General features: G+C 32.6%; 1 protein-coding gene across 4 annotated transcripts in view; it reads right to left on the bottom strand.

Moving 5' to 3' along the window:
- The window catches only part of LOC123673707 (ras-GEF domain-containing family member 1B-like), a 200,457-nt gene that overhangs the window by 33,919 nt on the left and 153,021 nt on the right, over positions 1-13,517 (bottom strand). Inside the window, exon 2 of one of the 4 annotated variants that reach the window (XM_045608330.1) lies at positions 5,119-5,896. The exons of the other annotated variants lie outside the window; for them this stretch is intronic. Within the exon in view, the coding sequence (XP_045464286.1) occupies positions 5,119-5,889 (771 nt within the window). The 5' untranslated portion in view covers positions 5,890-5,896. The remainder of the gene's footprint in view (positions 1-5,118; positions 5,897-13,517) is intronic. 4 annotated transcript variants of the gene reach the window in all.

Genomic DNA, 13,517 nt, shown 5'->3' with positions numbered 1-13,517 from the left:
TGACTTGTACATATATTTTAACCCAAGATTCCTGAGGTCAAAAGAAACACTTTTTTCCTTTACCATTTTTTCCGATTCGGCCCGGTTAAAAAGATACAGGCTGTTGAAAATCGTTAAAAAAATTTGATTTTCGGCTATATCTCGTAAATGGTTGTATCGAAGGAAATGATTTTTGAAATATAGCTTTTTTTTGATGTGATACATCTTCTCCGAACACCAGATTCCATACACATTCTTCTGTTTCTTTGTTATGAACATAACATACCATAAAAATACCAGAAATTCGAAGAAACCAACTCTTAATAGTAATTTGAACGTTCATTGAAGAATATTTGGCTAATTTGAAAAATAAAAGTATTCTTCATATTTTCTCGTACAAAGCGCCGTTTTCGAATAACTTGATCTTAAAAAAAAAAAATTATCTGTAAAATTAAAAAAATTGGGTACTTTGGCTGAATGCAACTCTGTTCTATTGTGGAAAAAAAACCACAGAAATGAATATTTACTATGAAGTCATGTCTCAGATTTAAGAATTGAAGTACTAGCCAACTTAGTTTGAAAATGAAGTTATTTGAATAAGCTCACCTCAACTCCTCGATTTGATTAAAAACCACTGAGCTTTGGCACAGCTCTGATAATAAGAAGATACTTCACTAAAATCAACATTCTTTTTGAAAAGTCCAGATTATTCATAAAACCCATGTTTAAAAAAGTTTTCACAAAATAGTCCCATTATAATGACAACAATCAATATCCCACTAAAGACTGCTGCTATCGAACAATACTGTATTCTTCTTCGGCTCATTCAAACTCACATCGAAACATACCACTAGGACTATGTACATACTAGACAAATTTTCATGTGATTGAGATTGAATACTTTTATTCTTTTGCTATTCCATAAATTCATCCTAAGAGCTTATGATTGACATACTTCCAAGAGGGCCATAATTGTTTTAATGTGAAAACAAATTAGGTGAGTTGAAAGAAACCAAATATTCTATTGTGGATATTTACATTGAATACTTCTCATTTATTTTCAATGCCAAAATCAAGATGAATTAAGTAGTAAAGTTGGCTATAATGTAGGAACACATTAACAACAAATTTGATTACAAGTGGAGTCTAACATTTTCCATTGATTACAGAGCCAGAATATTTTACATATTTCCATATTTTCATACTGATGGTTTCAAAAATATTGATGCATCTCAATATTTTTATGAGATAGTTGGAACAAATCAAATGCTTCATTTCATAACAAATATCTTATAACAATAACAGTGTAAACTGTAAATGAAAATTTTAGGTTAGAACATAGATTATTCGAACCGAACTGCTGTGTTTATATTTGGCATCACTCGAAATTTGAAATTCAAACTTAAAACCACAGATTACTATAGTCTGTGTTAGATCTTTCATAGATGAATATTATTTATTTGAGATTTTAAGGTTAATTCTTGCACGAAAAATAAACAACGATATCATATAAATGAAATATAATGAATGAACGGATATGAGTATCAGAGCTAATATGGGTGGTAGCGAGCTCAATTCGTTATAATTATCGAAAATGAAATAGAAATCAAGAGAAGAATATTTAATCTTTAGCGTCAACGAAATTGGAATAACTCATTTATTTGATTATAAACACTACTTTGTTCAACAAATGGAATGTTAAACGTGAGTTTATGATGGTTTTTCTAATTTAGTAGCTTATTTCCAAGGTTCAAGAGGTATATCTTATGCTTGAGAAAACTTCAGTGTTCCGGTTTTCAGGGGTGAATTAGCTCATTTTGAAAATTCAAAATGGCTATATCTTTTTAACAGGGCTGAATCGGCAAAAATGGTAAATGAAAAAAGTGTTTCTTTTGACCTCAAGAACCTTCGGTTAAAATATATGTACAAGTCAAAGACTCACCCTGTATATGCAATTTAATATTGATCCCGCAGATTTTTAGAGGGATCCCGCATTTGCGGGATTGGATTCCCTAGTCCTCAACGTTTGAGATACGCAGACATTGTGACAAAATGATAAAACGATCTGTTCTGTGACAAGCGCTCGAAAAAAACTTCCGCGATTCAACAAATAGAATTTTAAATAGGGAGGGGGGACCCACCCCATTTATAATTCTATTTGTGGGTTTCGTATGGTAGACTATATGCACGCGCCACGCAAGGTTTAATATCAAATTTAATTCAAGTATAGGAAGTGATGATGCTTCACAGAATAAATATTTAATGATAAAAATGATTATGTGTGCAGATCTTCTTTTAATAGTACAGTGACTGCCACTAATATCTACAGACTATAATAAGCGCCTATGCTAAGATTACCGCTTTGTGATTGACAGTATTACCTCACTGAAGAAACAATGTGTTAATAAATAACACGTTGATAAATACATCTATCTCACCTAATCTGTACCGAAGATATATGATATTATATAACGAGGAAAAAAACGAAGTCTCCCATTACATAATTAATGAATGAATCAAGGAAACTCAACAAACCGTAGAACAGAGTTGCTATTGAGTTGTAACTTAATATCTTCAATGTTTCATAGTTGCCCCATAGTCCGGCGACAAAATGGCAAGAAATGTGATACATTGTCGAAGGACAGGCGTCAGTCTATATGTCGGAACTTGTTTTTCAATTAGGGTCTGGACAGAATCAATCCCATCGGTGCATCATGAAGTTTCAATATGGAAAATGATCGAATTACTTCGATCTTTCTTTGTTAATTATTCTCATTCTTGAAATATAGAGACTTATCCTGATTTTTGGTCTATCACGTTCGATGTTCAACCGTTAACATTTGACGAGAAAAACTTACTCAGAGATAACATTTTACCGAGCGTTTTACATAGAATAGAGTCTAAAATGCTGTCGCCTACGACCTAACTCAATGGAATGCCATATGAAAATTTGAGGGAGCTAACTTGTTATTAGGAGATTTTGAGCGTTCGTTTATTTATGCGCCTATTGAAAACCACATTACTGTTGAAATATATAACAAGAAATGTGTTTTATTATGATTTGAATGAGTTCTGATCCTCCAGAAATTCAGAATGAAAGCTGAATTTTCAGAATTAACTATCAAGGTAAAATATTGCACGATGCTTGAAATTGTCGTTTTATATCACTAAGCAAAATCTCAACTCGATCTATTTTTATTGAGATAATGAGTTGTTCTTCGATATTCTTCTTGAAATCTGGTGCTGGAGAAATAATCGACATGAAATTCTACATTCAATTATTCAAGTAAATTTATTTCTTTTAAATGAAGCTTGTCTTTGTTATTTTATATTCAAATGCCAAATTTCATCGTGATCGAAGCAGAGGTTCTTGAATAACTAGGAAAACAAAATTTCGAACATTGGAGAATTTGACCACTATGGCATTCGAGATTCGAACCTAGCCTAGAAATTCAATCCAATCGTTTGATGCTTCACAACAACTAACTGCTATAACAAATTTTGAGCAGATAACTTCGAAACTTTCAGAGGCAAGTTTTTCCCAACAAATGTTTCAAGAACATAAATTTGAAGGCAAGTTGAACAAAATATCCTCAACAGGGTTTTCATTTTTGAAAAAAAAAATATTTCACTTGTCAGTGAATTAAATGAAATTAACGATAAAACTATGTTCCTATAACTTCGGAATCTGAAAACTGACAATAACGAGATAACGATGTGTTTAAAATAATCTAATAGAATTTTCATTATGCCATCGAAATCAAGTAGTGTGATTGATAATCTGACAAATTGGAGCATAATTGATAACGATTGTTGCCAAGTTTATTATTGAACGTTATATGACTAATATATGACGACCTTGTATGTAATAAAAAATGTATTTATTATTCATTCAAATGTCAATACCGTGGCTAGATCAGGGATCGTCAAACTATTATGATTACCCTCTGAAATCTGCCGATTCTTTTGTACCGGGTGGGCAAATTTCGATGTTTTAGCACTACACTTTTTAAGCCAGAGTAGATAGACAAAATCTGATTCTCTTTTTCTGAGAAACTAACAAGAGTAGTTTTCATTTTTGGTCATCTTCTTTTGTTTTCAAGTTCAAAACGAAAATTGGAAAAATGACGATATCGAAAGAAATGATACCTCCGCTAAAACTGATGATAGAACTCTGAAATTTAAAACATCATAAGGTACTTCTCATAGAATTCAGTGGTGGGCTCGTCTTTTTTGAATTACGAAGCTATGACCGAAAGTTATTTTTTTTAATGGGAACATGAGATTTCTGTGCCATTTTTTGAAAGCTTAAGTTTTACTGATTTCAAAAATATACAACATCGTATGGTTAGTATCAATATGAATAAAAGAAAATGTCCAAAACCCTTTTTCAATCTAAGAGTCTCAATATTTCCATGGTTTCAACTATTGATGAGCACAGAAAAATGGAGCTTTCTATAACAAGAGCAATCATTTTGATCTCTTAGTTATTTCCGAATTTTATTAATGCGAGTTATTGCGAATAATGTTGCAAATCATTTCAATATATCCAAATTATTTTATATTGACAATTGACGTGTGTTGAAATTTGAAAGGTAGGAAAGTCATTGTAGACAACCACAAAACTACAAACATAACTGAAAACAATGCTGTAAAGAGTTCATTACAGCACTGTTTTAAGTACTGTAATAAACTCATTACGATACTGAAATAGAGAAAATAAATTTCCGCACAAATGTTATAACTAAATCAAATATGCCGACATGTACTCAATTTAATCAAAAACCGGTGCATGAAGTATCGTGTTTTCATTTGAATTCGTAGTCAAGAATGCTGTGGAAAAAATTAGAGTTGATTTTCTGTGATTAAAAGTAGCGCTTAATGTGTATCTTGTATCATATAGTTCACAGATTCGAAGTATATATGTTAGTGATATGGTACAAGCTGAGCGCTACTTGTAATCACAGAAAATCCACTCTAAATTCTTCACAGCACTCTTGACCACGAATTTAAATGAACGCTCCTCATTATGTTTTCATTTTCTGAAAATGAATTCCCTAAACTCAAGTACCTCGAAGCAACCGAGACAAATATTCAACATGCACACTGCTAATTCCGATTCGAAGCTTGAATACTTACCGTGAAGTCATTTGCATAACCATTCATTCCATTGCACTTGGCGAACGTGTTCGAGAACTGGTCGCACAAAAAATCAGTCTCATCCAGAGAATTGATGTCTGCGTTCGATTTGGAACTGAAGTCGGTCTTAAAGGTCGTATCATTGCTTGTGGTAGAACCTCTATGTTTGTCACCATAAGACGAAGGCGGCACGGCACTGTCCGATTCGTAACTCGAGGCACTCGAACTGGACCCGAACTTCATATCGCTCGACTCGGTCTCGTAGCCCGTAGTGTCCTGAAACTTGCCGGTACTGTCGCGAAATTTGTGACCGGGCTCGAATTTCCCGTCTGGGCTGAATAACCTGTCCGGGATCACCCCTACAGGGTAAATTCCTATGGGCTCGTAGACTTCCGTGTAGGCGCTGGTATAGACGTTGTGCTCCTTCGTCTCCCTGCTCCTTTCGTCGATGATCTTCCCCTCTCTGGACACGGTCACCTCTTCTTTGGTCACCGTCGTCGATTTAACACTCAAGGAAGTATCGAGCTTGACCGGGGCCTTCAAGATTCCCGTTTTTATCAGGAGGGTATTGAGCAGATCGCACGGCGGCACCTGGCCAGTGATCAGAGCCTGCTTGATGGCCAGGCCGTCGCTGCCCTCCAAAGCGACCGGCATGCCATTTATGAACAGAACCTCTTCTTCCTTGATGTTGGACTTCTTTTCGCAATCCACGACTTTTACGCCTTTGCCTAGAATCGATTCAACGGTCTCTTGGATTTCCGGGTCATCCATTCTTCGGCTAATGTGGAAACAAAAGTGTGTTAAGGAGGTTCAATATGGGAAGGGTGTGGGCGATTTTAGAGTCTGTTGTTGCGAGTATTATTGCAGTGAGTCATTGCTTGTTATTTTGGTGGTGTAAACAAAATTTGTGGAGGTCGATGAACACCTTGATTGTTTATTGCAAGGGTTTGAGGTTTCTACAGTAATTTCATATGTTGAATCGTGAAGTACTTCAAGATTTGGATGCAATTCCTTCTCAAATATCATATACAATAGGAAAAAATGAAATTCCCAATGAATCGATTAATTAACACTTGATCCCTTCAGTTTTTAGTTTTGATATTTGACGGCTTTTGTTTTTGATATGCTTAGATATCAAGGATTCCCTGACGGCTTTTTTTTTTTGGATACGCTTAGATGTCAAGGATGCCCTCATTTATCAGTAATGCAGATAAAAATTTTCAAATTTAAACATTTCGTTACACTATGTCAGTTACAGTTCTGAATTGGTAATAATTCTCCAATACCAAATGTAATCAAAACAATACCTCTCATATTAAAGTGTTTTTCGGAAATACACTATAAACATTTTTATCTACTTCTATTGAATTATATATTCATTATTCAACTGCTTTTGAGCAATTAATAGTATCTATTAACAAACAGCGTGAGTTATTATAACTCACTACTATAACTCACTATAATAAATCGGAAAAGATGGATCTGTGCTTCCATTCGATTGGCCGAAAGGGAACATTCCATCATTGTTATTGAGGGGAGGAATGTCACTTTGATAATTTTGACGTTTATAGGTAAGTTTTGAAGTTTGTCAATAAAATAATTTATCTATTCTTGTATTTAAGTATTTATTGAAAGATAGTATTCAACTTGCGGTAATAGTCATTAATCGCTTGATAAATTACATATAAATAACTTCATATGCGTGCGTTATGACCTAAATTACCGCTCGTTGAATAATATACTATTGAGGGTTATACGAGGAGTTATACAGGACTGTCCAGAATTTAGTCCAATAACTTTGGCGTCGAATAGAAAAAATTTTTCCATGAAAAAAGTCATAAAAACATATATCCAAAAAAGATCGTTTGTGAGATTCAGGGCGTTGAAAATTTTCACTTTTAACTCTAGTATTATTACATTAATTGTTTTAATTTTTAGGTATTGAAGTCTAGATAATGTAATTAGGTAAGTGTCAACTGTCAAAAATTATCCAGTGGCGTAGATATATGCGTGCCATGATTCTTTTCCTATTGATAATCTACACCATTGTTTTTTTGCGAGAAAATTATTTCATTTCTGAAATCAACAGGGGTCCACTAAGAAAAATGATATCTTGAATTTTTTTTCATAGAATATACCGTTTTTGAGATAATCGAGTACAAAGCAAACATTCACAAAAATTGAATTTTTAAATTTTCTCATGAAAATGAAAGAATGAAAATACAAATAGTGGCGAAGTTCATTATAACACTTTCAGATGGCATTTAATTCAGAAACAACATTTATTAGACACTCTAACAGTAAAAAAAATTGTGAAAATTTTTATTTTTGATGTGTCTGATGAATGTTCTTACTGAAATATTCAATTGAATTCCGTCTGAAAGCTATACATATAATAAACCAGGCCCATTAATCAGTAATGGGAAAATGTGAAAAATCAATTTTTGTAGATTTTTGTGGATGTTTACTTTGTACTCGATTATCCCGAAAACGGTAGAATCTGTGAAAGAATTCAGACCATTTTTTCTTTAGTGAAACTCTGATTTCAGAAATGAAATGATTTTCTCGAAAAAGGAACAGTGGTATAGATTTTCAATAGGCAAAGAATCATCGCTCCCCTGTATCTATGCCACTGGATCATTTTAGCAGGAGCCAGTTACCTAATACTTCAATAACTAAAAATTAAAACAATGAATGTGATAAGTTTGTTAGGATATATGTTTATATAAACTTTTTCATGAAAAAAGTTATTCTATTTAACGCCAAAGTTATTGAACTAAAATTTGGACCACCCTGTATATCTCTAAGGGCCGTTTTTTTCACATGCGAATAAATGAATTTACTCCCACGGCGTAGGTTTTATTCGTAGATCAAAATTATTTATGTGCATGTGAAAAATATCTTATTTTTTAATTGTTATAGATCTCGAGATACTTTTAGTGAGAATCGAATTCGGGACACCCAGTACATTCTCACTTTTAAAGTTATTTTCTATGAAAAGCTGCTTTGGGCATATTTTCCTGATATCAATAATTTTCAATACATTTGGAATAAAGATTATTGATTCACTCGATCTGCACTCAAAAATAATTGGCAACATCTTTCTTGAAATTCTCAATACTGGAGATCTCCGAAGATGGATTGCTGATACTAAAAGATATACCTCACCCCGAAAGCATTTTGAGTCGAATTCGCAGAAGAGCCAAGATGAAAGTGTATTTCGAATGGAAGAAAAGAACGTTGTTTGTTTGCTAAATCGACCTTTCTCAGGAAACTGAAATGATATTTACTCTCGAAGCTTTTCATGTTTCTCGTGAAGTGCTGGAAGGAAAGCTGTGGAATGAAAAGAACATCATATCCTGGAGCTACTTCTCGGGGCCAAAATATTCACTTTTCATTATACCGAAAGAAGCATGAATGGTTACATGGAGCCAATGGTGAAAAAAAAGATAAGAAGTTTATGCATGCAGAGCGCGTTTCAGAGAGAATTCTGGAGATGGAACTTTGAATAAGTCGTATTCATTCATAAAAAAAATCCTTTGAAAGAAAAAAGGTTGTGGGCAAATATTGATATCTTTCCAGGTGATTTTCAATTGAGATTTCAAGAGCTTACAACGTCATCACATATATTGTGATCTCTTCATCTGAATCTGCTAGAAACGTTGCCAAGGAATGTAATAAACTGCGATCTATTATTTGGAGGACTCCAAAAAAGACGAAAAATTCGTATGTAATTTTTGTTATCAAATGCTTCGTATTGGGTAAGGGGTGTTGAAGTTTTTTTCAACTGATTATTTATTTCTCTCAGTCTTTTTAAAAAGAAAACAATTATACGCCACTGAGATATTTCAAACTTAAATCATTTTTGAATTGCTCGTTCAATTTGTATCAAAAAATATGTCATGACTTCTTTCGCATGGAATGCCGTTTTTATGCAAAACAAAATAACATCTTAACTTCAATACAATATCAAGACTATCTGATTATAGATAATTCATTGAAGTAATGAAAAATATCGTTAAAATGTTTTATTTTTTTCGGATAGAAACGTCAACCCATACGAAAAAGGGAAATGAGAGATTTTCATCACAAATTGAACGAGGTATTCAAAAATGAATTTTGATTTGAAATATCTCAATAGCGTACCTTTTTTTTTAAATCGGTTAATACCCCCGCCAATGACAAATATGAAATTTTCAAAGGCATATCATTAAATGCGCACTAACCAAATTTTATTTGAATATCTCGATCGGTTTCAGATCAATAAATAAAGAGTAAGTTTTTACGAACAACTTTAACACTCCACATATCTTGAAATATGAAGCATTTGGAACTAAAATGATATAGCAAACAGTTATTATTTTTTGATGCAGAATCACCCCTTATACGTTCGTAATTCTTATAAATGAAATTCAAAATTCAATCCCGTGTAAGTTCTACATTTCAGGTTTTTTTTTGTGTGATGAAATAATAAGTCCATCTCTATCGAACAAAGCTTTCCTCAGAAACTATAAGAGTTATTTGCGTTAAATTTGACATACAAATCGGTTTGCTATACCGCATTGATATTCTCAGATTCGGAATACAATCTATGAAATTTTAAATGAAAAATTTGATTAATTTCTCGGAGAATAGACAACTAATGATCATGAAACTGAAAATATATTCCAATTATATTATTGCAACGATGAAACTAAATTACTAAATAGGTACAAAAAGTTAAGTCTCAACACTTTTAGTTTCCTAATTTGAATTTTTGAAATTTCCATCCGGATTTCAGAACAAATGACCGCGGGTTCGCATCCTGCAGCTGGGTAATTATTAAAAGTTTTCACATTGTTATTTTCACTTTTTTCTATCGCGTTTCAGGATATTTCGAGCTATTGTATTCTTGTCCACCCTGTACCAATTGGAATCAACATGTGATACATTTTTGGAATCAGCTCAGTTAGAGTAATCGGAAAATTGAGACAAAATGACGGTGACATCATTACTCGAAAGTAATTCACCCTGTATATTAGATTACTATTTTGGAATACGGTACATTCAAATAAGAAATCGACGTGTTTCAGGATTATTTCTTAAACTGATCTGTTTAGCTAAAAATGAATTTGTTCCATACTTTACGGACACAGTGTATTATATAAGATAAGGGAGTAATTAATCATTGAATAAATTTGTAGGAATACGAGAATTTATATATGATGTGGTAGGTACATAATTATCAACTCAATTTTCTGATCATTTCATATCTCGTAGATAAACTCTGACAGACGCCAAATGAGGAAATTTCATGCAATCCACCTGGCAGGTACAGGCCGTTTCTCATTTGAATACCGAAGCTATATTCATGTATGATAATGAGATTTTGATTCAATACAATTCAATAGAAGTTAATTATTATCATTTACTTCTCGTGAACACTTGTCGGTAGTTACAGTTACTTACTTTTCCGTCGAAATGAATATAATCATTGGCTGTTGTGTAAATATTTGCGAATTATGAGCAATCCCTTCATCTAACAAAATTAGATTAGCATATTGCAGAATGATTTAGATTTTGTATCTACAATAATTATCACAATAGTTATGAAAGAAATTGTGTGATCGATTAAGGCCAAATGGTAACCTTGCAGAAAAATGTAGGTGTCGTTAAAGAATGTGATAGCGATAGAGTAAAACAACACTTAATTACTTTTTTCATTGTTTTGGTATCTACGGAAATTAAGATTGAATTGCTTTAGAGTAAAATGTAAAATTTCTTTCCGCAAAAATTCTACATAATGGTCCATTATTTATAAATATATGAAAAATGATTCGATTTGAACTGAGAATTAGATGTTCCAATCCAGATAATTTAAGTTTCTAAAATTATTAAGTTGAAGCCATTTAGTATGATAATGTATATTATTATGAATCGTTCAAAAATAAAACTGAAAAATGGTGCGAACAAAAAATGTTCGAACTCAAAATGTCTTTTTCGACAGAATATAAAAAAGGAATAAAATGAGAATATTCAATTCAGATGTGGAATAAATGTAATAGAATAAAAAAATGGAACGAAATCATTTATTATGACAGCCAACGTACAGGTTGTTTCACATAAGCGTGCCACTGGATTTTGTGGCTTATAAAAATAATAATGGTGCCTTTATAATTCTTCAAGCAAAATTGAAAATTCTCGTATCAATACGATAATATTTTTCATGGGCTATCCAAATACCTTATTGGAACCACTATCGAAATAAGGCATGGTAAGTTATTGAGGAGAAACCGTTTTTCCGAAAAACATTTTTTTGGCCAATTTGGCTGGTTTTCAAAATAAGAAGGTCTATAGACAATTTCTCAACAATTTTCTCTTCATTTGAACTCTCGGTTTTCAAGAAAACGAAAATTGTTTTTCTTTTGCAAAATATACTTTTATACTAATATTTTTTATATTTTCTAAATGCTCAATCGATTCTTAATCCGAATATGTAAATGTAGTGGTTGTTTTGTATTTATTTCAAGCTATATCATTTAAAATCAGCCTGAGGATTTTCAGATTACATATTAGGAAAATTTATCCATGTTGTCTATGGTTCTATAAATATTTGATTGTCAAATTTTTAAGATTTCATTGTGGATTATAACATGTATAATATAATATAGAAGCCACTATCGTAGTTTAAGAAAAAGGAGAGAGAGATTATAATAGAAGCTTTATATTTCAGATTTTATTATAGTCGAGAATGAAAACTTCAAAATTTGAAAATCAAATATTTATTGAACCACAGACACATGGATATATTATCCGAATATTAAATCTGAATTTTCTCAGGTTGATATTGATGGATTTGCTTGAAAAAAATTACCACTATATGTATTTACAAATTCGAATTCAGAATCGATTGAGTATTTAGAATATGGAAAAATATATTTTGCCAGAGTAAATCTTGTGTTTTCTTGAGAACGGAAAGTTTAAACGAAGAAACAATTGATGAGAAATAGTCTGTTGACCTTCTTATTTTGAGAAACAGTCAAATTTGCCAAAATTTTTTTTTATAACGCGCTTTCCTCAATATCTTTCCATGCCTTGGTTCGGTAGTTTGCTCGTCGATAGCTATTACGCCCCCTAGTGGTAAAGGTATGAACTTCAAAACAATTTCCAGTGTGTTTTCTTGTACACATACCCACTAAAAACCCTCCTCGGTGCATCAGCATCTATGGCTTTTAGCACCGTATGTCTCAAGAATCATAAATCATATCGGGTTATAAAGGCCCACGTTTTTTTTTTAAAAAAAATGTATCTTAATGTTGCCAATTGAATGAAGACTTGCTTTTAATTAGTTAACCTTATAATGTAGGTATGGGAATTTCGTTTTAATGATACAGGGGATATGGGTAATCCATACCCGAAATTTCAACTTTTTAGGATTCCATTCAGCGAAGAAATGAATTCAAACTGTTTTGCACAAAAAAGAAGTAAATCGATCAAAGCGACAACACTACAGCGGGGAAAATATTTTAGAATTTGATGTGGGCGTCAGAGGAAACGATGAGAAAATCAAGTGAAGTACAGACAATCTTTCAATCCAAGAATGCTGGCCCTTTCAAAAGTCGCCAGTTTTATCCCAAGCTTTTGATTGAGTGGGCAAATCAGAATTTCTACATCTTAAATGTAGCTCTCCATTCTTCATTTGATATAAGATTCCTCAGATTTCAAAATTTAGACTAAATTTAGAAGTAAATGAAGAATAATAATATAATATAATGTTTATATTATATTATTATTCTTCATTTACTTCTTCTAAATTTAGTCTAAATTTTGAAATCTGAGAAATCTTATTTTTTATTATAGGAAATAACTAACTACAATAAGCACTCAAACATTGAAATCCTTTCCATGTGAAGCCGGAGAATTTTTTCGATTGAAACATATATACTATATTGAATAAAAAAGAAGAGAAGATTAGAAATTCCTATTCAAAACCAATCATAATGGATTTCATAACTGTTTCGATTACGATACGCGAGAACCATTAGCAAAATGATTTTCCATCCGTATGGCCAGCTTCAGATAGACAGATGAACAGAGCTCGCTCATCCACAATACGTTCAATCGAATTCCTATACTAGTGGCTTTGGCGTCTGATCGAATCAACGATAGACGGGCGGCTTTCAGACGCCCACGCAAACAGAACGAATAGAAATGTACGTGTGTGTTATCGAACTTCATCCTGGATGATAGGAAGCGCCTTCGAATTCTATCGGCGGTAAAAACATATAATGCCTCTTGCCAACAGTCCTTAATGAACTGAAAATGAGAGGGCTTGAAGAGGCGATTAGAACGATAGAAATAGGTCCAATTTTTCATGTGTTACAACAATCTGATAAAGAACTAATTAAACTGAATCGAGT

This window comes from Harmonia axyridis, chromosome 2, assembly GCF_914767665.1.
Source record: "Harmonia axyridis chromosome 2, icHarAxyr1.1, whole genome shotgun sequence".
Taxonomy (NCBI): Eukaryota; Metazoa; Arthropoda; class Insecta; order Coleoptera; family Coccinellidae; genus Harmonia; species Harmonia axyridis.
This window is presented reverse-complemented; position numbering and strand designations above follow the sequence as displayed.